Below are 24374 nucleotides of genomic sequence, written 5' to 3'. Positions count from 1 at the left end.
AAGGAACCTTCTCACAGCAGTACGTTAATTCCTAGTAAATGGACATGTAAATAACATATAGTCATAAAGAGAATGAGACCAGGACTATGGTAAAAGAATTTTGCAAGAACAATCAATATATTCATCATGATGTGAAGGCAAGAGTTCAGTGATGCCAAAACAAAATGAACAGACATGAGACACAGACGTAGTGATAGACAGGTCGACAGAGTTAATTGGTTGACTGATTCCGGATTAGCTAGCGTTACGCCTGCAGAGAGAGAGAGAGAGAGAGAGAGAGAGAGAGAGAGAGAGAGAGAGAGAGAGAGAAGGTGGAACTGTTTCGTCGTTCCACTCAGATGAATTTAAGAACTTGCCCTCCTCCCCCATTCTCATCACTTAATGAGATAACAGTTTTCCTCTTCCTCTGCGCGGATGATTAAAAAAAAAAAAAGTTGTACAAATCCGAGGCAATTTAACTCTTAAAGGAAGTGGGAAGGATCTGACTAAGGAAAGGGAGAGGTATTGCATTTGCATTTAAAGTTATATATCTCGAGCTGTATATATATGTATATATACGTATACATATACGTACACATATGTTTACATATACATATATACATATATATACGTATACATATACGTACACATATATATGTGTATATACTGTATACATATACATACATACATATATATATATATATATATATATATATATATTATCAACATTGATATTATATACATGTTAAGTTAGCGTTATTATACCAGAGAGCCGCGTAGTCATATCACCTGTGAAGAAAGCAACAATATTTGATATGTTTGTGGGTATGCATATGCGCCTGTGCAAGAATTTAGAACCCCGTAAAACTATTTGTATTATTGAGAGTTAAACCGAATTGTTTTGAAACATAGCATCAGGCTAGAGTCTTTTCTTTCTGATTTCCTTCTATTTTCCTGTATTCTTCTTGACTGTCACATTTCAACATTACTGTTCGTGTACAAGGTTTCCGCTTGTACTGATGGCCTTGCCATGAAATTCAAAGTGTTTCGCGCACTCTTACAAATGAAATATCTAACGCCAGAATATCTTCTTCCTGAAATTTTGTTTGGCGGTCCTCCTATAAGCACTCATTTAGTTCATTTGGTGGCTTTCCATTTTGTTTGTCATTTAGAGTTACTAGTTTTCTGGAAAAACATTGTCTTCAGTAACACATTCCTAAACGACGCCAGATTCTCGTCATGTCGATCTAACTCACTGGAAACAGGTTGGGCGAATATGGTAGAGATTGTTGATATATTGTTAGAAAATACTTGTGCATTTTTACAAATTTAATGCACCTTTGGATCGTCACGTTGACCGAAGGTGATTCTTGCTTTGAACAATGGCTATTCCATTTGACTGCGAATAGAAACTGAATTAGAATTGACGTTCTTTGAACAATACCAGATATCTGTGCTTTTAGGATATCTGTGCTTTTCTATATCTTTTACAGTGCAACAGCTATTTCCTGAAAATTTGAATAAAAATGCATGTAAAGAAAATCTCCGAGAGATGGTAAGAAATAGAATTTAAAGAGGACAAATCACTGACCTCGTGTATTTCCATCTAGTATCAGCGTGTGAACGAGAGAAAATGAGATTGACGAAAAAATTTTTTGAAAAAAGCAAAATTGGCTTCCTCATATTTTAAGAGAATCTGACAAGTGAAAGTCAGTACTATAATGCGCGAAAGTCAGAAAAGTTTGAATGATAAAGAAAGGTTAAGGAGGAGAGTTAAGATAGCTGGTATAGAAAAGAAAGGAACGACATATCGCAAGTGTTTAAGCTACTATAATTAGATTAAAGGTAATAGAAAAAGAGAAAAGCAACCAAGTGAGCATGAAAAGTTTATATTCAAAGCATCACCTTCATTTCACTATTCATAGTGTCTAAAGTTATAATAACAAAAGTGAACGTTATTAGATAATGAAAGCATTCACTCAACTGGTTAAGATGTAGGAGGAAATCTTACTTCTCGGCGAAGACAGAATGTCGAAACATGCGGAGAGAGAGAGAGAGAGAGAGAGAGAGAGGTTGGGAAGCAGCAGCAACTCGAGTTCTGGGAAGTTTAGGAACCTGAGCTGAGAATGATTCAGTGTGCGTTTGGAAGTGAGTGGAGGAGGAAGTCGTACCACTGTTGTATTGTCTTAAGCGTCTCTCACTTTTCGCCTCGCGATCCCAGTCGCTTCCTTTCTTGTGGATAAAGTACGCTTGTGGAAAAGGAGGAAGGCGCTTTCGACTCATGTGTGTTGTGCAGAGGTTGTGATTGTGCGTAAGCGAATAGAGAAAAGGAAAATAAAGGATTTTTCGGATACCCAGGAGAGCTGCAGTTGCACTTTGCAATGTCTTGATTATCATCATGAGGCCCCTGAGACCCTGGAGTAAGTTGCAATCTCAAGGTTTCTTCTTTGCTGCGGGAACGCAAGACATTTCACTGCTGCAGATAACTGTCGTGTTCACGATTTTTCCTTTTTTTCATTGAATATGTTGCCAGTTGTCAAAATTTACTATAGGCATGCATGAGGTCGAGTGGATTAGTTAGATGGTTAGACAGTTCTTGATATATTTAACATCAGAATAAAGGTTTTTGTTGTAGCATTTATTTTTTAATTACCACAGCAGCTGATGTAAATTGAGTTGCTTGGTGTTATATATTGTGAGAACCAAATGATGAATAATGGAGGCAGTGACTAATTACACATGACAGGGAAGTGGTTTTTCAAGAACAGGACATGATCGAATAGACATTTTGAGGAAATCCATTAACGTCAAAATATTCAACAACAGAATGCACAAGGAAGTTAAAAAATTGTTTAAGACACTACTAGTGGTAATGGTGATAATTTTTATTGTAAATATCGGCAGTTTTTTAAGGAGAAACTAAATCCAATCCCACAGGTTTTTATGAGTGTTTTATGACAGCCTTAAACACTATTGTAAATATTATCGGCGTGAGATTAACCACTCAAGCAGATCGTTATTGTTTTTACTCATTTCCTTTCGAGGACGATTATATATCTGAAGTTTTACTAACATAGTTTTATGAAATTTTGTCTCTCAACTGATAAACCTTAAATCCCCGATAACCGATCCTACAAAAATCATGAAAGGTTAACCAGCCGGGAAAAGATTATTCGTGACATTTTTTTAAACAAATCAGTGGTGCTGTCGACCTGAAATAAGAAAAAGAAGGCCATAGATTCTTTCACTAACACTTAGGAGAATCTGTTGAGATAATTACTGTGTTGTTTAAGCCAGTCGAAATCGCATTTTTCCTGCATCCCGATCATTTTATGATTCGTTGCTTGAATTGTTGCCAGGTTTTCAAAAGATCAGAAGTACCAGATCCTTTGTCCCTTCAAATTACAAAATTACCAGATGTCCAGCACAAAGGAGGGTATTATGAATTGCTCCTCTTGGTTCAGCAGAGAATAGTTTTATTTGTATAGCTTTCTTCTCTTTTTATTATTATTATTTCCGTAAGGGGTTTGTATGAGTTTTGTAATTATAATTTTAGTTGTTTTTCGCCATAACCTATATTTCTTGTAAACCATTTCGGCTATTCACTTTAGTCTTGTACGTGTCATAATTACTTCATCTTCCTGAAGGAGAAGCTTGGGCAGTTGAATATTCATTTTGTCATTTGTACCATTATTGATTTTTGGATACGAGTATAATAAAAGTAATTTGAACAAATTTTCAAGGTGGGGGGGAGGTTAGGGTAGCCGAGGGTATTTCCAGGAAAGCGTACATAACAAGTAATGAGATGCACTGTTAGTTCGTGCTAAGGTGTTTGGGCCGTAAAATGAAGGAAGGGTAACTGACTACACCCTGTTCTTAGAAGCCTTCTGTGAGCAATGAGGTATTAACAGCATTTCTACACACTTCCTCAGTGCGTTCTCAACCTTAGACGTCACTGTGTTCAGAGAATTTGGATACAGTAATGGCATTTCCTAGTAGTTGACGCCGGTTTTTATGGGCAGAATAATCATTTTCATTAGTAATAATAAAAATGTGATGATTAAAAAGTACTCATAGTAGCATGAGTCTTGTAATGGAGAAACAAACCCGCAGTTATGTATATGTACATATATTTAAAGGTAAATCTGTATTTTCTATATACTATTCACTATATACAATGTATGTATGTTAGTTCCTCGTTGGATGGGTCGGTATAGTTCTCGGTAGCACTCTGCTGGGCCCGCGTTCGATTCTCCGACCGGCCAATGAAGAATTAGAGGAATTTATTTCTGGTGATAGAAATTCATTTCTCGGTATAATGTGGTTCGGATTCCACAATAAGCTGTAGGTCCCGTTGCTAGGTAACCAATTGGTTCTTAGCAACGTCAGATAAGTCTAATCCTTCGGGCCAGCCCTAGGAGAGCTGTTAATCAGCTCAGTGGTCTGGTTAAACTAAGGTATACTTATGTATGTATGCATCATTCAAAAACATGACATTTCAACTGGATGCAAAAAAAATAATCGACATTAACGATGTTTAACTCTAGTGCATTCTCATTTTTTCTGCTGTTAATTTGACTATCTATTCCAGTCTCCAATTTTTTCCATTTTTATTTTATATATAATTATTTTTCTCTCACCCTCTTTGATCCTTTTCCATTATCCTCTTCACATAATGTAAATGCGTCGCATTCCGTGGCGTTTTGTTAGGTAAGCCAAATGTTTAGTGGGTCGTTCCGAAAAAAAGTGAGCATCCTATGAATAATAATAATAATAATAATAATAATAATAATAGAAAAATATATACGTACGGGTATAGTGAAAAGCACTTAAGTCGTTGCTATTCATGAACACCCTAGTCGAAAATAAGTAGTTGTTGAAAGAGACCTTTCCTCCCGTTACATAATGCGGGTCATAATTCGAAGGCGAATTGCCGATTGTGCCGGAACAATGGTCTGTTAATCACTAAGTAATTAAGTGGCTCAATGATTAGCCTTTTCATTAGCTTTGTCAGCAGAGTTTAACAGCAAGGAAATCTTGCCACATCTGGTTCATGTCAAACAGATTATACTTTTTGGGTGGTTAAACATGACCTTACCTCAAAGTGCAGTAGAAAAGTAGGTTCTACTTCTCTCTCTCTCTCTCTCTCTCTCTCTCTCTCTCTCTCTCTCTCTCTCTATATATATATATATATATATATATATATATATATATATATATATATATATATATATATATATATATATATATATATATATATATATATATATATTTTCCTAAAAAAGATCCTTAAAGGTAACAAGTAAAAGGAAACAACCCGCTATATTTTGACCTGTATATATCGGCCTTTGTTTCGAGAAAAGTGACTAAGTGTATTGGCCAAAATATAGCGGTTTATATCCTGTTCCTTCTTTCTTGTATGCGCCTTTTAAAGAAATAGATGTTAGAGTACTTGAATATATATATATATATTAAAGAAATAGATATATATTAGATATATATATATATATATATATATATATATATATATATATATATATATATATATATATATATATATATATATATATATATATATATATATAAATATATATATATATAATATTTATATATATATATATATATATATAATATATATATATATATATATAATATATATATATATAATATATATATATATATATATATATATATATATATATATATAATATATATATAATATATATATTATTATATATATATATATATATATTTCCGTATTCAAAGTGATATATGTGTGCGCATGAGCGCTGACGTTATAATGTTTCCTATATGTGCGCATGTATCTGTATGACTAAATACGTGTTCACCTATTTTGATTTAAACCTAGCAGAGATGACAGACATTTCACTGTGATGAAATGTTCCAGCGTTCATTACAGTATATCCAAGTCAGTAGTATCGTTTGCTATGGTTGATCAGTTATTTCGTGTGTAAATTCACATTTAATTTAACACTGTCATGTTCGACAATATTAGCCAAGAGACTAAGGGCAGTCATCAGCTACTGAGTCTGCTGCTCATGACTAAAGAAAATGGAAATTCATGTAAATAAGTTCGAAAGAACGGACTGTTGATACAAAAGTTACTGTTACATTTTACAGGTCTGTATAAATCCGTGTAAGTTCGCGTTGAGTTAATTACTCGAGTTTTCAATCCATAAGCTATAACAATATTTCATTAACTGTGTCGTGAAAATCACCATTCGTAAAAGAACGTGATGGTCTACCGTCAAGCTTGACGAGCTCATTTTACAATCATGGATTTGTTGAGGAAGATCACGCCTACTGCATCCGAGACTAATGAGGAATGTAGATGTCACCAGCAACTCGAAGTTATGATAGACATTATAGTTTGCAAGAGAACTTGTAATACGTTCAACCACTGCCACTTATTTACACGTCTGTTTCCTGAGAATCTAAATCTCTAAATCACGCGATAGTTTCCCGATGTGTTATTCGAATGTTCTTCTTCCTTGCCTCTTATGGAATCTTGAAATTTCTTTGAACCAGATGTACAGTTGATGGAATAAAAGGAAATATAAAATCCTAGATGGGGAGCTATAAATTTCAGGAAAGTCGTGTATTACTCAGCGTACCCTAGAATTTTCGTCGCGTGTGTACCATAACAGAGAGAAAGAGAGAGAGAGCATGTAGAATTGCATTGACTGGATACAAAAACATAATAGTGTATTGTAAAACAGTCTGCATCGTTTTCTAGCAAAGAAGAGGCAGTTCAGAAAAGTGGGAGAAGTTTTAGATTAAAACTTTAAAAAATCGTTCAACATACCCCTGTGGTAAGCGACAAGAATAAAAAAGTTTCTTTTCCTTTAATTGCATTGCTGCTCTGCAAAACCAACCACTGAAAACTCAATCAATTTATTAAAAGAGTTTCTATTGGTTCTTTGGTGTAGGAATTAGCCAATAACGCGAGTGAACGGCAGGTGGAAGTGTTTCCGGCGATGTGGTCGGTTATTATACTTGGAGTGTAACGAGAAAGAAGTACGTATCCGACGGTAGAATAAGATTCTATGTAAAAATTACAGGTACTTCTATCGTCTTCCTAAACGATATGTTTAGAACGTGCCAATTTATAAAACGTGATGAAAATGACTGTTGACTTATGACACTTTAATGGTCATTATCCAGATGTTTTACACTAAAAGGAAGCCGTAGTTTGAGCCAGCTATGGTTCGAGACATCAAGGAGGCGAACAGTCGACGAATGGTGCGCGGAAACAGTTCAGCAAAGAACTCTTGAGACGACTTTCAAGCAGCTTTTTATTCGCTTTACCCAGTCTTGAAGGCGGATGGAAACCACGCTTTTTCCGCTGTACTGAACTTTTTCTGTTTAATAGGGTTATCATACATACATGTATACTTTCGTAGAGAGATGCCATCGACAATATATTTTATTTGTATAAAGATACATATACAGTATATACAGGCTAAAGCATCTTATATTTCTTTTCAAGTGACATTTACTTTATCATCATTAAACCAGGGGTCACCTAAAATCCCTTTGCGGTTTGGTATGATCTCAAATTCGTTTTCCTGGAAAGTAGAAACTCTATCCATGTATTTCTTAAGTTTTTTTTTTTATTTATTTAATTCCTGTCGATTTCCTCACCTGTCCTGGCCATCAAGCCTGACGGTGCTTGACTTGTTCGGTTAATTTGGCCGTGGTCATTCGCGGCCGGTCGGTTGAGCGTGGTGACTGCTTGCTCATGCGTGTCTCTCAGTCTTTGTTCCATTCTGACCCGAAATTAAATCATTTTATTATTGCCGTGACCGGAGAGACAATCTTTGGCAGGTACAGTTTTGCATAAAGTATTTATTCGAAGCTATGCATGCTGTTATACAGTGGGTGGCTGTTAAATTTTTTTATAACATTGTCTTTCTCAAGGATTGGAAGTCCTTGTGACAACAATAGACTCTCATGCAAATGACTATACCTATTAACATATGGACATAATATATGGAGTATATATACAATATATATATATACATATATATATATATATATATATATATATATATATATATATATATATATATATATATATATATATAATGTGTTTGTATAACAATAAGGTGTTTCCCTAGGAGGTGGTATTCAGAAGAAAAAAGGCGTTTATCACTATATTATCCATACTTAAATGCCGAGTCTAACATGAGATCCCTTTTTAAAAGGTTTCGACGGTCCCACAGCCTTTTGAAGTTCTTATCACAGTTAACACTAGTAAGCAGCTTGTTGAACCTCTTTCAAATTATGTGCCCTTTTAACTAACCTGCATAATAAAACTATCACGAAATGGTTACACACGCAAACACACACATATATATACATATATATGTATGTGTATAAATTATACGTATGGATATATTCACCAGTGTTAAGCTCTTCCTAACCGAGTTCAACCTTTGTGTTTTTACAGTTCCAGTCCTCGTTACTCTCATGTACTGTACGAACAATTACTCTCAACAGCGTCTACGTTTCTTTTCCACCATCATCAGCAAGTACAATTTACTTCCACATAACATAATTTCCTCAACAGTACCTTTATGTATTCCAGCTGTTGATTCTCAGCACATCCTCTTTACATTGTCCTTTATCTCTCACTTTACCACCCTCCTTAATATTTATTCGGAACCACGCTCATAAATTAACCCCTTCCATTCTTCCACCATGACATACAATTTTTCTGGTTCTCGAGTATATGGGTGTTTATGTGTGTAAGAGAGAGAGAGTGTATGTAATTTGGTCAGGGATAACTTTCTGCTAAAACACTTATTATATTTCCGTGCTATTAGGTTCATTAGAAGAATAATTCAATCATAGGCAGAGGCTGTACTGGTTGTTCTAATCTCATATTCAAACTGTCGCATGTAATGTCTGTGATTGCATATATGTAATTGTTGTGCTGTTAAACGATCATCAAAACTGGTCTTAGAAGCGAAAGCAATTCATCCAAGATGAACCTGCAAGTTTTGTAACTGTTGGATTACTACTTAATGCGCGTTGAAATCACTGAAACAAGTGGCTTAATTTTAGAGCCCCCTTTCTCCCTTTTCGGCTCTTTCAGCTTTTGAAGAGGAACAAAGTCTTCCTATCCGTCCTCATCTTTATTCTCATCTGCCACGTATCATTGGGCGACGTTAAGAGATTGATTGGTCATATACGGTTGACTTAATGATTTATTGTTTATCTTCTAAATAAAGTTTATCAATTCACTTTCGGTATCGTGCCTTGCCGTTTCATAAGAGTATTTTTTTTTTTTTTTTGCTTTTTTTATATAGGATAGCAAACGGTAAAGGTTTTCTTATTTTCTGTTTTATGTTTACAGTTTAAGGTAATATTTTTATGACTCGGTGTAAATTTTGGAAGCAAGTATAAAACTGAAAAAGTAAGAGTTTGAAGAAAAAAGAAAGATTTCCATGATCCGCAGTTTTGTATTGGAAACATGTGCCTGCTGATGGATGTTTTTGGTTATCAAGAATAGTTTTCAAGGCCTTTCTGTCTATCTGTCTATCTATCTATCTATCTATCTACCATACGTATATGAAAATACATGTTTAGCCTGTATACAGGTATGTCCTGTAAAAACACGAATTCTTAAGAAAAATGGTGCTGGTTTTCATTTTAAGCACTTTCATGTAATCAGAATCCAAGTAACACGCAAAATATAAGTAAAATAAGCATAAAGGAGGAACAAATACAAAACGTTTCATAGTTTGCCTCTTATTTCTAAGATGTTTGTTCGTAAATATTTCTTCAATTTTCGTATTACTGTGTTTCACGGCTTGAAGCTAATTTGGAGAAGGGCCTTGTGACAGCTAAAATAATTTCGTGTTGACTGGAACGTGAAGCTTTGGATATATGTAACATAACTGCGGTTTGATGAAGCTCGTGCTAATCCATAGTTACCTTGAGGAATCACCGCATCTCATTTCAGGCTGAGTCATTGTCACAAAAATACATTTTAGATGACGAGAATCTTCTTACTCCTGCTATGGTTTCTAGATAGTGAAATTACTCTCATACGATGGGCTGTGATTTCATAGGTCAATATCTGTAAGGTGAACGCGTGATTGGTTTTCCAGTTAGAACTAAGTGTTTATTATGAACTGTGTTCAAAGTTTAATTGTCATTACAAAACTATCAACTTGCGTGTGAACGCATAAACATTCTGCACATAGATACATGAAATATCCATCTTCCCCAGTAACAGATTAGAATATGCTAATCGAGGTCCTTAGTATAAGAACGACCATTGTTTAGAATAATGACACAACTACAATAAACAGAACAGGTCCGATAGGACCAATTGAGAGCAAGAGAGGACGTTTTAAAGATCGGAGGATGTAAGGTTCTGGATGACCAGCGTTGTTGGGGTCACGCTCAGGTCGGCGAGGACGGATAGCGGATTGCGCACAAAGTAGATGATGGTGGGGAGGCTGAAGCAAACGCCTGTCAGATGAACTTGTACAGATAAAGTGGTACAAAATTCCCTGACAGAAGTGACTTTAAAGGAGCTTGACTTACGCTTCATAAATTGCTTTTAGCTGACTTTAAAACAGAATTCTCCTTATAGGTTCCATTGAATAAGGGAGATTTAATGAACAATAGTAGATTTACTGAAGTTTCCCCTTGTATATACTGTATATCCTTTTGATGCATGATCGTATACGGGACAGATGGGTAAAAAGTTTCCAAAAGAAAGAAACTAAATAATATCTAAAACCATTACAACCTGGATTTGAGAAGAACGGACATGCCGCCAAATTTTATCTAGAAACAGAAAACGTGAATGCAAGACACCGTCCACGAAATGCACATCCTAAAACGCTTTTATGCTGAAGAAGGTAGAAATGCAGTCCTTTAGGTAAAGGGGGTACGGTAATGCCAAGACCCTCTTTATGTCTTGGGTAATGCCCTCTCCTCAAGAAGTATACTGGGTTAAGTGAAGGTGGGCTGGCAGCGGCGGCTGGCTTGGTGAAGTTGGCCCAAGCCGAGAGCGGACACTGACACCAGAGAGGCTACCGTCATCCTCGCCTTGGAAGGTCTGTCTTGGGGTGAGGTTTCCAGCACTAACTCTTTGCGCAATCCGATGTTTTTTTTTATATATGAATTTTCGTCCTCGATTGCTCCTGTTGTTTTTTTCATGGCTGTTAGCTCAGGCTTCTTTATTCTTTGAAAATAAGCATGATTTTATGTTAATCGCTAACGGGTTTGTCAGTTGTCACAATATTCCATCTCGTTATTTTCTCAATTTTTTTTTTCTCACAATGTTAAAGTCCTTAATCAAATACTTCATAGAAAGACGTATTACTTACTGTGTCAGATAGTCATTTATTTATAAATTTCAATTCCCTTGACTCCTGAGCATTCACTTGAGTAAGATTTAACATTGTTTTGAAGCAGTTTAATTTTCCAGTTAACTCAAAACCTGGAAATATGCCATTCTTTTCTTTCTTTCTATAAGTTGCCAAGCTTTTACTACATCTTTTATAATATATACAGTGTATATATATATATATATATATATATATATATATATATAATATATATATATATATATATATATATATATATATATATATATATATATATATATATATATATTTTTGTAAGAGGAGTTGATCAGAAGAAAAACAGGACTTCGGTCGCAGTTACATCTATCATAGTTATGTGTAACTGTTACTCTTTTACCATTTAGGGCCAGGGAATAGGTTAGTAGACTTGGGCCTTGCGTTCCAAGATGCTGGACTCCTCTGACTTCTTTCATGCGCAAATTACATGGGTACAAAGATTTTCCTTTTATGTGGTCCCTTCAGCTTTTTTTTTTTTTCTTACCTTCTGTGTGCCTTATGTTGGGTTGAGTGTATGTGGTGACGACGGATCATAAGTATTTAGTAACCCATTGCTTCTCAAATACCGGTACCATTAAGTGATCTGCGGTAATATAGGATGCCTGATTCATAAAAACTGCAAACATATGAACAAATAACTAGTAGTTTTCTTGTTCACTGTTGTGTCATCAGTTCGCCGTATGAACGCATTACCTGAACTCTATTTATATGATCCAATACAGCTGTGGGGAAAGTGACTGAATTGAATATAAAACCGACTCTCATAATTAGTGCTCTGCCATGCATGACGCCTCTGTTTCAAATAAAGGAAGAGACGCTCATACATCGAGATCAACTGCCACTCTTTATGTAAATCACGCAGCTTTGGAATAGGTTTGCGTTTTGTAATTTAAAACCATTTTAGCATTGATACGGTTTTCCAAAGGTAAAATGTGATCGAATAACTCCTGCAAGGCAAGTGAAGTCATTACAGAAACGTAGACAGAAGAATGGGATTAGTAATCAAGGAATTCGTCTCGTATCTTTCCCCAGAGCTAACCGACAATTCATGTCACGAACTAAAGCTCCCTCCCCGTAGAGGGTGGAACAATTTCTTCTCCCTCTTGCTCTCTCGTGTGTGAACGACAATTTTCTTCCCCCGATCCGCCGTTTTCAGAATTGTTGTATCGTTCTCGTTGAGTTCTGCCTTCGTGGTTGTTTTCTTTTGGGAGGCTGGCTCTCTCTCTCTCTCTCTCTCTCTCTCTCTCTCTCTCTCTCTCTCTCTCTCTCTGAGAGACACAAAAGAAATGAAAACCGCCTTCGCAAAGTATTCACTTTCAACACAAGAACTTCCATTGTCAGCTCATTTGAAATGGTTATTAGGTCATTTCTTACCTATTAGTCTTCATAACCAAACATGTTTGAGAGAAGTGAAAATTAAGTTATTAAATTATTGCTGTAATGTATGCGTATGTATACGTATACTGTGATTACTGGAGGCATAGATACGCATTGGATAAACGACCTCAACTCGCAATGGTGTTTTTTTTTTTTTGCTTTACGTGGCGGATGTGTGAAAAAATAAATAGCTATTAAATAACTTGAGCGTCCCATTATCCCACCTTAACCTAGCTTTAAAAACCCATTAAAGGGCTATTAAAAAGGGTGTTATGCATAGAGAATTAGGACGGTGTTCCACTCAGGGATAACCCAGACTATTGTAAGGATAGTTCGCTCAGTTTTAAAACTTCTGTAGATGAGGGTTTATGGTAAATGGTAGACATAAACGCTCATACAAGTTTAGCCTTGGAGACAATTGGAAATGTTTTCTCGCCGTTCTCTCCGTCATCTATTTCCCTTGATTTTTTGGACAAGAAGACAAAGACACTTCCTAAGAGATTATATTTCATTCAAACATCTAGCTTCATTCAATTCTGCTTAACGGAAAATCAAACCCTTCCAAAACTAGGCGATAACGAAGATATTGATATATGCAGTGCAGGCCTGTCACCCTAAACGCAAAGATAAAACGCGCGCGCGCACACACCTACTGTATATTTACATATTTACAAAACATATATGAAAGATAATTCTTAGTCTTATCCTTTTATACTTTAGCCTTTGGAGCTCGTATTTCCTGGGAAATAAGTCACAGACATATAAAGCTACGGCTTTACACTCAGCGCAAAATTTTATTCTTTATCATCATTCACCAGAGCAAAAAAGATAGAACACGGATATCGCACAAAAGCTTCCTTCTTATTTCTTTTAGTCATCACAAATGTTTTTCCAAATTATAGTGTTTTTTTTTTACACTCTCTACTAATCCAGTGAACATCTCCAGTAAATGAAAAGTGAGAAAAAATATACACTAGTCAAGGCTAAATGCAGCCAAGAGTATAGCAGCCGTTTCAGAATAAATACCTTAGTAACATTCCCTTCTAGAATTTTTATAAGACTTTCTATGGTGTGAATGTGTATTTCTTGAGCTGAAGCGTTGAAGACAACGATAAATTTTCATACTCGAAATATACAAAAAATAAGTGAGGTCTCTCTCTCTCTCTCTCTCTCTCTCTCTCTCTCTGACCAATCCTGATGCATAACCTTTGTTGATCTTGTCGAACAGGTCTTTTTTCTCTCTTGCTTTCCGCCTTAAGAGGATATCATAACGGGTTTTCGAAGGTAGGAGGCGCTCTTACGTCATTCTCTCTCTCTCTCTCTCTCTCTCTCTCTCTCTCTCTCTCTCTCTCTCTCTCTGCACACGTACATTCAGAGTATAACACACGTACGTAGATATGTGCTAAGCTAACATTGAGCGTCAGCACGTACGCGTGGCAATTGGACAAGTTTGATCTTTGGTTATTGCAGATCACGTTGTTAGTTATTTTTCATGTTAGTGACCTCTCCCATGTTCTTTTTTTTAAACAGATTTAGATCGGATCTCGCTGATTCAAATAATACGAATCACTACGTGTTTAATAAGTCGAAATATCTTTAAGGGTGAAATAGTTAGTTGCCTTTCCCTTTCGCTGGAACAACAACTTAAGCAACACTTATTGCAGCAATAATAATAATAATAATAATAATAATAATAATAATAATAATAATAATAATAATAATAATAATAATAATAATAACAGTAATTTTGAATTTTCCTATCAAGAACAATACTGCGTTGATATTGCGAGTGATAAAAGAACAGTGAATAGTTGTTCAAAATATATCATTATAATAAGTGTTTCTGGATCTCACAAAAATGACTACACATTATATATTTTGTAATAAGAAATGCTATCTCCAGATATGTTCTTGTGATTCTGTATTTATACTCGTGTGTCAGATTTAGTTCAGATTTCATTTGGCAAAGAATCGTATTTGTTTTTCACACACAGAACTGTCGAGTGTTAATAAGCTGGCAACAGTTACAGGCGTTAGGGCTACCATTTTCGAAGTAGTACAGTATGCAGAGGCTTACAAGGAAGTCTGCTGGAGAGAAGAAAAGAGTACATATTCTCCGAATGTCTCCGGCCTCCTGCTCTATTGATGTAACCCTCCGGGAAGGGAGGTCGAGAGCCTCTGTCCCTGGGGCGTCTCTTCTCCACCTTAGCACTTAGACAGAACTCCCCGCTATCTTGACCCTAAAGTGAATGCTTTTACTTGGGAGATCGTTAGGTTTGATTTTCTCGGCTGCTCATCCGGTTTTTTCCACAGAACTCCTTGCCGGCATGTTGAGCTAAGACTAGCGGATCATTGAAGAATTATTACCAGCCAACGAAGCAGTAGCGTGAAATGTGCTTACCTTATTTGGACAAAAAAATATTTTCCCATTTACACGTACACGTAAAAGCATAAAAACGCATTAAATTATATATATATATATATATATATATATATATATATATATATATATATATTCAAAAATTTGAGAAAAAACAAGAACACTCTCATATAGCCTTGAATAATCCGCGTATGTATCTTGCTAAGATGACGGAAAGGTGGCTTCCACATATGGTGGGAGAGAGATCAACCCGGGCGTGACCACAATATCCCACCACGCCCTTGTAACCTCTAGCACGCCCTCAGTGCTGCCTACTTACGACAGTTTACGGCCCCATTTGAAATGCTAGTTTTAGGCCTACGTTCTCTGGCCGTGAACACGTTATCGTTCACAGTGCGGTTGTTGTGTCTGGGACAGACTTCAGTGATGCCATCTGGAACGAAAAATACTCAGCCTTCGTCCTCTCTTTGGATGTGCTCTGCGCTTTTGAGATGGAAAGATAACTCTTAAAGCGGTATCGTATCATGGCTTTCCTGAGTTCCGAGCTCTCTCTCTCTCTCTCTCTCTCTCTCTCTCTCTCTCTCTCTCTCTCTCTCTCCTATTGAAGATGGCATGTGGTTTACCTATTGCAAATTTGATAAGGTAAAGCTTTTAGGAATGATTGTTAAAGATCTTGATGGCTGAATGTCCCACACAACCTAATAACTACATTGATGATTTTGGTTTAACGAAAAGTATATATATTTTGTCACTCTGTGTCGTGTGACGAAGGGATGCTCGGAGCGTTTGTTGAGGAACGGTTAGCTCAGAGAAAATAACTAGTCATTCAAATTCACACGAACCAGCATTAAAAAGGAAATTCTGACTCACTACTTTTGTCCGGATGAACGCAAAATTTGTAAATGAACAAAAATGGTTGGCTTGCGACGGATCCTTTGTAAAAAGTTGTTGACGCGAACGAAAAGAAGACACTCCTTTGGTGATGCCGTTCACTCGCACTGTTCATGGTTGAATTTAGGTACACAGATATCTACAATCAGTTTTGTTAAGAACCGAGAATACAAGTGACTGGAAAATACAGATTTTAAATGATATAATGATCGTGTTATTGCATTAGATATGAAACATTTATTTGCTGTTTCCTTTACTCTCCCATTTCATGATTTAACAATCACCAGCAATCATCTAATGAAGTAACGAAAGCGCATATGTACATACATAATGCTCAGTTTAGTCTTACCTGAAAGTTAACGAAATGCGAAATATGTAGATAGAAATTCAACAAACACATGATCAAATAGACGCCAGACTACATAAATATGAGACTGATAAATCAACCACGCGGATAGTAGATGTCACAAAAGGACCTTTTGCCCGAAGAAATGAAAGCTATTCTTACCCTAGGAAGCTTTTCGTTGATCTCATGGAGTATCGGAGTTAAATTAACGTGCCTCACCATGAAAGAAACGTGCAAACTCTTCGTTCTGAGTACTTTATCATCAAATACAAAACATCAACCAATCCTATTCATAGTTCTTGTATACCAAGTGCTCAAAAATTTAAAACCAACGGAGAAAATGGTCGTCTCACCTTTACTTGTTTCTCCCCCTCCCTTTGTAAAACCAGAAACAGACAACGCGTTCTTAAGATTCCCATTTGAAGTGACATTCTTCGCAGAGATTTCTTTCGTAAGACGTCATTCCAGTTATTGCAAAAGAACGAGGCCCTCATATATACCACTTGCTCATGCACTGGATAATAACGTTTACTTAGTTTGCCTGTGCTATAATAAACAGTACTCGGATAATTACCGCGGCCTCGTTTTCACTTGCTTCAATGCCATTGATTTTTTCCTACTTCGGCGCAGTTGATTTTTTCTGTGCTTTCGAGCCCCGTCGAGTAGGCTACGCTGATGTAAGACTGCTTCGGAGAACAAAATAGATAATTTTACAAAGTTTCATAAGGTTTTGATCGGTTCCATAATATATATATATATATATATATATATATATATATATATATATATATATATATATATATATATATATATATATATATATATATATATACGTATTATGTATGTAAATATAGATGAACATTCCCAATAATATAAATTGTCTAGAAAAATATATAGGCTATTTAGACTAAGCTTTCACTAGTCACAGGTAGCTTTATGAAACTGTCTAAACTGATATTTTTACAGACAATTCATATTAATAAGGAATTTCCTCCTGTTTGTTTAAGCGTGACGCCGTACTGTCACGCGCGCGCAGACACGCTGTCACTGAGTTTGTGTATATTAGGAGAACATAGCATTAGTGGGATAAAGGATCTTGATGAAACTTGACTATAGCATTCACCGGCTAAACTACGTTCTTGTAAATAACTTTTGGCTTATGTAGATGAAGATTAGACAAATTGTCGCTATGGTAACCATCTCGCCCATCATAATGTGTATGGACTTTTGGAACTGTCTTAGCTACAAAACATGAAACCCAACAAGCCATTATCATAACACCAGAATTGTAATAATAATACGTTTTTTATTATTATTATTATTATTATTATTATTATTATTATTATTATTATTATTATTATTATTACATTGTTTTGTCAGTGCAGGTTCATTCGTTCAGTATTGAGTGCCCTTGGCAGAGGAATGCTGTCTACTTGATTAACTATAACTTCATAATTCTGTTAGTTTTCCATTAACTCATACATTTAGAAACCCCTTGAGAATAATTTGGCACCATCCTTAAATATGTGGAAACCACAATACACATCTTCATAAAATATCCATAATTATTTTTCTTCAGAGGTTGTAATGTTTCCTTGTGTTGCTTTTTTGAGCATCAGAACTTACCGCTGAAACGCCGTATCACCACGGGAGATTTAACTGTACTCTGTAATGGCGGGTAGTGACCTATTTTTTGCGATAAGCCAAACCCCGGAGATGAAGGGGTTAGGAATGAAATACCAATTATCGTTCCATAACAAGCACTGGGTGTCTTTAGGGTTGATAACTGTTGATGGTATTTCAGTTTTTTTTTGTTTTTGCATTCATTTTGTTGCATCATTACATTTTCTCTTTCATAATAGGACTTTCTATATCAGATTTCTTTGTATGTAGTCTGTTACAATAATTACGTGAATAAGAAAAAAAATTATTTGCAGGTTTTGTTTTTTATTAATTTTTTGTATAAACAGTAATCCAAAACGATAACGTAATTTGTTTTGATTACCATTTAATTTCGGTTACAATACTTTGATATCCTAGAATGAGGTTAATCTTTTGAACGACCACATTCTTCAAGAAAATGCAAAGTAACTGGCGATTCATTAAACCTGGTTGACATCAGAAGAGAGAGAATTAATTCAACGCGCTTCATTTCCTTAAATGGTTTACTGAACTACAATTGCAATTGATGCAAGAACGCCAGTGAGGTTAAAGTCTGTTGTTATAATTCCCCCACAACCCTCCCTATTCACATCACGGCAACACCTGACCTGTGTTCTTTTGAACCGCTCGTGAACGCAACAGACCTAAAGGTGGTCGCGATTCGATTACTGTAATGCTTCACATACAAAACATTTAGCCGAGAATCTCTAACGAACTTGGAGAGAGATAAGGAGACAGAGTTGCAGGAATTCCAGGCATTGTTCTGCCACCTGTGCAGAAAAGAGCAAAGTCGTTTTACAGTAAAATGAAAGTGAAACGGGCTGAGAGAGATGGAAAAAATTCGCTCCAGTCTGATGGCATACCCAGGGTTTCGTCATCTCTTGCTCTCTCCCCCAGGAGGAAGATGGGGGAGAGAGTTGAGTGGTGTTGATTACGTGGAGGGGTGCGGGGAAATGGGGTTGGGCAGGAGGACGGGGTTGGGGGAATCACGAGGGAATGTCGATGCATCGATGTTTGCCACATTTCTTTGGATTATTCAGGGATTTTAAATTCATGAAAGCAACTACATTTTGCAGTTTATAATGGAAACAAAATTTATCTCAATAGTTGCTGTTAAACGCGAAACAAAAAAATCGATCAAATGGAACAAGAAAGGCGCTGAAAAGGTCAAGAGCTATTTATAAAGGAAGCGCATGACGTGTTAGTAGATGCCGTGGAGATAGTGGATTGAAAAAGAGTTGCGAAAGAAAAAACGAGGACGTTAAAAGTTAATGCAATGAAAATGAAGAAAACGTGTACCGAGAAGCTTACTGATATAACGATAAACAAGTTGAGCCTAAACGATTTAACTACAGTTGGAGAGAGAGAGAGAGAGAGAGAGACTACCTTAGAATTTAGAGGTACAGCAAGTGACAGTTCTGAAACAAAAGGAGCATTTGAGGTTCAGGGGTTTAATAGGGGAGGGGGCGGGGTCTACCGATCACAGCAGAGCTGAGGGAGGCAGCTATAGAGGTCAGGGGTGACGAGAAGTGAGGGATGGTGCGGGTAGCGAGGCTTTTGGCTGAACAGAGACTGAGAGAGAAGGGGCCAGAGTAGGTCATGGCGGTTACGAAATGAACTGTGACTCTTGCACACTGGTGCTGTCTGTTTGCCCCTCCGTGAAAGAGAAAGAAGCGAAACATATAAGGGAAAGCTGTCGATGTTTTGGTTTTCTGTGGATTATTCCGAAGGGGTTTGATGTGAATTAAGTAAATATATTACAGTGCTACGTTGGCTTGATAACTACGTGTCACCTACTCCGAGGTGCTGGTACTAAACAGGATTAATAGAGTACTCTATTAATCCTGGTACTAAACATGGCGGAAGCTTCTTCGGACGCCGTGTTTAGTACTAGCCCCTCGGGGATCAAATAGTATATACCCCCATTTCTATACTGTGTGGTCGACAAACTATAGTAATAAACGATTTCTTCGTGCGGGCGTCTACTTTACATTTACCATACGGTGTTTAGTACTAGCACCTCAGAGTAGGTTAAAGTCAAGTATACCTTAGTTTTACCAGACCACTGAGCTGATTAACAGCTCTCCTAGGGCTGGCCCGAAGGATTAGACTTATTTTACGTGGCTAAATGACTCGTAGATAAGCCACAATATAGTACTAGCACCTCGGAGTAGGTGACTCTTAGATAAGCCACAATAACGTTTTACTGGCTGTTTTCTTAGACTTTCAGAGGTAATCAGCACTTATTCCGACTTTGATTCAATGTTGCCATTTTGTCTGTGTCTCGTCAGGAAGTATGATTGTCACCTCGGTTAAGGTTATTTCCCTAATTTATAATAATTATTGAGAACGTACTCGGTAACTTATCGTGAACGGCCTGACTATTTTTAACTGGATCAGCACCGTGGGTTTCTTTTGTTCTTCGCCTCTGTATGTGTGTGTTTGTGTGTGTCTGTGTGGTTGAGTGGGTGGTTGTGTACGAATTGTAATTGCTCAGTACAGTCAATCGTCAGGTTGGCTAAAAGACATTTTGAAAGCTGCCATTATCTTTGGCGAGACCCCAGAGAACTGCTCTAGTATTGCTTTCTCACATTAGGTACTTTGTGTGTTGACTGTGTTTACATACGCTGCCACATCGCCCTCATTAAAAGATGATTACTTAACGTATGTGCAAAACTAGTTTGGTTGCTGTGGTAATGTTTGTAATATTAATTAACAGCAAAGTTGCGTTAATTATTTTTAAGAAGTTCGTTTGTGGTTTTTTTTTTTGTTAAAAGTTCGAATGCCATGTCAACATGAATTCATCCAAAATTACATCGTTGAAATTAATTTTCCAAATATCATCAGTAAATTGCTTATGTGGTGATTTGTTTTTATTTATTTAGCTTCAAGTAGAGAACAGTTTATGAAATTTCTTGTTATATTTGTATTATTGATCACTTTAGGTACATTATAGTGTATATGTATGACAGTACACAGCAACTTACATAACCACCTTTTAAATACAATACGGGGATGAATTGCACAGTCGGTTGATAGGCACAAAGTTGATTACGTTAGCGAAGGTTACCACGGCTCTTTTCTAAAATTATTCAGAATTCTTAGACGAATGTTTCAGAATATTTTAAGATTTAAGTTTAAACATGCTCTGTACAAAATTGTTTTTACCGTGTTATCAGGTATAGCCATTTTTGGCCCTATTGATATGAAACAAAAAAACAGTCATTTACTTGGGATATTTATATTAGTTTTATTCCATCAGTATTTATGCGAAATTTCGATACCACGTCTTTTCCTTCCTTCCTGAAGAAGAGGCTCATCCTATTTTTTCTTCTCCACAGGTGATACCTTGCTCCTGGACAAAGTTGCATCAGCAGAAAATGAAATTATAGACAATCCTTGAAAATGGTGAGTACAACGTCTGATAAGAACTATCCTTGAGGAACGCTATGTAATTACGCATCCCACTTTGTAGGAAAGGTAGATTTTTACAGCGTACCGTTAAGCTACCCTTTCACCTCCGTTTGTCCAGTTCTTATTATGTTTGCCATATCACGAAATGTCATTCATGAATGTCTGGCTAAGTTTACATGGACGCTTTTATTATCTGAAGAGAGTACATCGACAAATAGAGCTAAATTTAGGATGTAATTAGGTTTCCGTAATTTTGTGCCTTCGTGAATTACAGTGAAAAATATCAACAGTTAAATCACAAACTGTGATTTTCTTTCCTTTTAAAAGGCAAGATCTGTGCATATTGTAATAACCCTTGCTGAATGGAATAAGTATGCACAGGGAAAGCTGCTATTGGTGCGTCACATACTCAACTTCAAACAAAGAATTTTGTTATTATTAACTCTTTCTCTCTCTCTCTCTCTCTCTCTCTCTCTCTCTCTCTCTCTCTCTCTCTCTCTCTCTCTCTCTCTCTTCTACTCGTGAGCCATCACTCACCGATTCTGTGAGAGGATATTATCAGCGAAGAGAGCGTGAGATCCTGATGGGATGGTGGAAGAGGAACTAATTGCGTGAGGCTTTTCGTTTGACTTCGTTAGCACAAGCCACGAGAAGAGATGGGCAATATTATAGTGTCCAAGTGCCAATTTGAGCGCGAGAACACTTGCTTCGGTAAAACAGTGACTGAGAGTACAGCCTAGAGAGAGAGAGAGAGAGAGAGGCTTCAGTCGGAAGTTGACAAGAGAAGATTTTGACACTACATATGTATGTAAATAGCCTATGTATGTGTGTACATCTCTCTCTCTCTCTCTCTCTCTCTCTCTCTCTCTCTCTCTCTCTCTCTCTCTGTATGTATATATATATATATATATATATATATATATATATATATATATATATATATATATATATATATATATATATTATACAAACATAAATTATGTAAGAGAAAAAGAAAGTGACAAGTAAATGAGATCCTTGTTTTTCCAGAACGCATAAAATAACACAACCAATCAAGACCAGTTTTATCCCACCCAATAAAGATAACAATTGTTTCAACAGAATCAGTGCTGAAATATAAAAAGCTTTTAAAATACGACTCCCAAGTCCAGGATATACTTTACGTCTTAGCATCCTTGTTAGAGGTGGCGATTTTTCAACTTCCAAACACCACGGCCTATGAATAATTCATGCGTCCTTATCTGCTCATGTTAGGCCTACAGGTCTCTTTCGAGACTGGACTTCAGCATTCATTTCCCGCTTCCTCTTTTGGCAGGCCTGTTTGTAAACCTTGTAAGTTCAGTCACCCGAAAAGAAAAAGAAACAACTCGTGTGTATGTGTTTGTGTGGGAGAGAGAATGAGAGAGGTAGGAACATAGAACTGGACGATGTATATTTTTCAAAAAGGGGCATATTTGTGTTTCTGCGGTGATTGTATGTCGTATGTTTTGCCGAGAGTTTATGTTGGTTTATAGCAGGAATAGTATTACCGTAAGATTGTGAATTAAAATGATCGTAATTAATAATCACCTAAGATGATCGAAACACTAAATGCTGAAGTTTACAACGATGGATTAAAGGCTAATTCTGTAATTATAAAACGAGTGAATGGAAAGTACGTTGATGAGAGAGAAACCGGAGTCTGAATAAAAGACATACTATACACACATAACAAAAGACACTCAGTTCACAAAAATACATCTGTAAGGTTGGAAAACCCAAGAATAAAGTAATCCGCCTTGATATCACTTGATCTGAGAGAGAGAGAGAGAGAGAGAGAGAGAGAGAGAGAGAGAGAGAGAGAGAGACTCTGAAGGAAGAAAAATGTCCCCAGCGTTAGAAATCAAGAAGCCAGGTAGAAAAGTGGCTGGCGAAGGGAAGCGTCCATGAAGACTTGGTTAAGTCGACAACAAAAGGGTATTAGAAGCGGCGGCCCAAAGGTTTGTTTAAGGTAAATCAGTCCTTCCGGCACGTCATGACTTGGTGCGGAACACCTGCTGAGGGCGGGTGGAGGAAAGAAAGAGGCAAAGAAAGAAAGAAGGAAAGGAGATGAAAAAACGGGACTAAAGTAGAAGGATAGAGGTTTTGAAGGGAGGGCCCCCAATAGCTTAGTTTTACTGGAAGAGCAACAAAAGGTTTACATAAACTTTCGGTTACTGGCTTCGCTTTGTCCTTACGCCTGAATGGAAGCGGAGCAATCACGCATTGATGGGCGCAACCAGAAAGGCATCTAAAATATACCGTATATCTTTAATCAAATACTGTCAATTTTACATAATAAAAAACAACTTTTTCTAACTGTAGAGAGCCTCTCCGAGATCCAAGACTATGGACTGCGCCTTGCTTGACGCAGAATTTTACTGATTGCTACTGCGGTTTTTCTGCAAGCTTATAAATCCTTTTAACAGGCTTCAAATCCCTTTTGGGCTCATGCCAGCAACATGCCACACCCTGCAGTGAGGAGTGACTGATTGAGAATCCAAGCTTGAGAATCGAGACTGTAAATGATCTTCATTTCAGTCACTTCGAAAATTTAAAATTAGGATAAGTTTTTTAAAATCTAAGTTCATTGTCGCGCCTAGCTCTTCATCAGTTTACCCCCAAGACTGGGGAAAGCTTAGCTTATACAACTTATTCCATGTTTTTTCGCGTAAGTTATTTACAGATATTAAACAGCAGTAAGAGAGCAAAATTTATATTTTTGCTGTTGACAGAACAATAAATTCCATGTTTGTTTAGTAGTAATCCTCGATGAGTCCCAAAAATACCTTTGCCTAGACATTTCGCTTCCGAAATTTATTTTTGCAACTGTTTGTAATTGCAGTGAGAATTTATGTTGGTATGTTTGTTTGTGCACATAAATTATAGGGCGTTGCGG

The 24374-nt window shown here is 36.6% G+C and overlaps 1 protein-coding gene across 1 annotated transcript in view; it reads left to right on the top strand.

Annotated features, from left to right (window-relative positions):
* The first annotated feature begins 2112 nt into the window (after nt 1-2112).
* The window catches only part of pot (papillote), a 57483-nt gene continuing 35221 nt past the window's right edge, over nt 2113-24374 (top strand). Inside the window, 2 exon segments of the mRNA XM_067111178.1 lie at nt 2113-2399; nt 21385-21451. Coding sequence (XP_066967279.1) covers nt 21449-21451 — 3 coding nt within the window. The 5' untranslated portion in view covers nt 2113-2399; nt 21385-21448.

The sequence above is a fragment of the Macrobrachium rosenbergii genome, chromosome 11, assembly GCF_040412425.1.
Source record: "Macrobrachium rosenbergii isolate ZJJX-2024 chromosome 11, ASM4041242v1, whole genome shotgun sequence".
NCBI lineage: Eukaryota > Metazoa > Arthropoda > Malacostraca > Decapoda > Palaemonidae > Macrobrachium > Macrobrachium rosenbergii.
The sequence above is the reverse complement of the archived record's forward strand: the minus strand, read 5'-3'. Positions and strand labels throughout refer to the sequence as shown.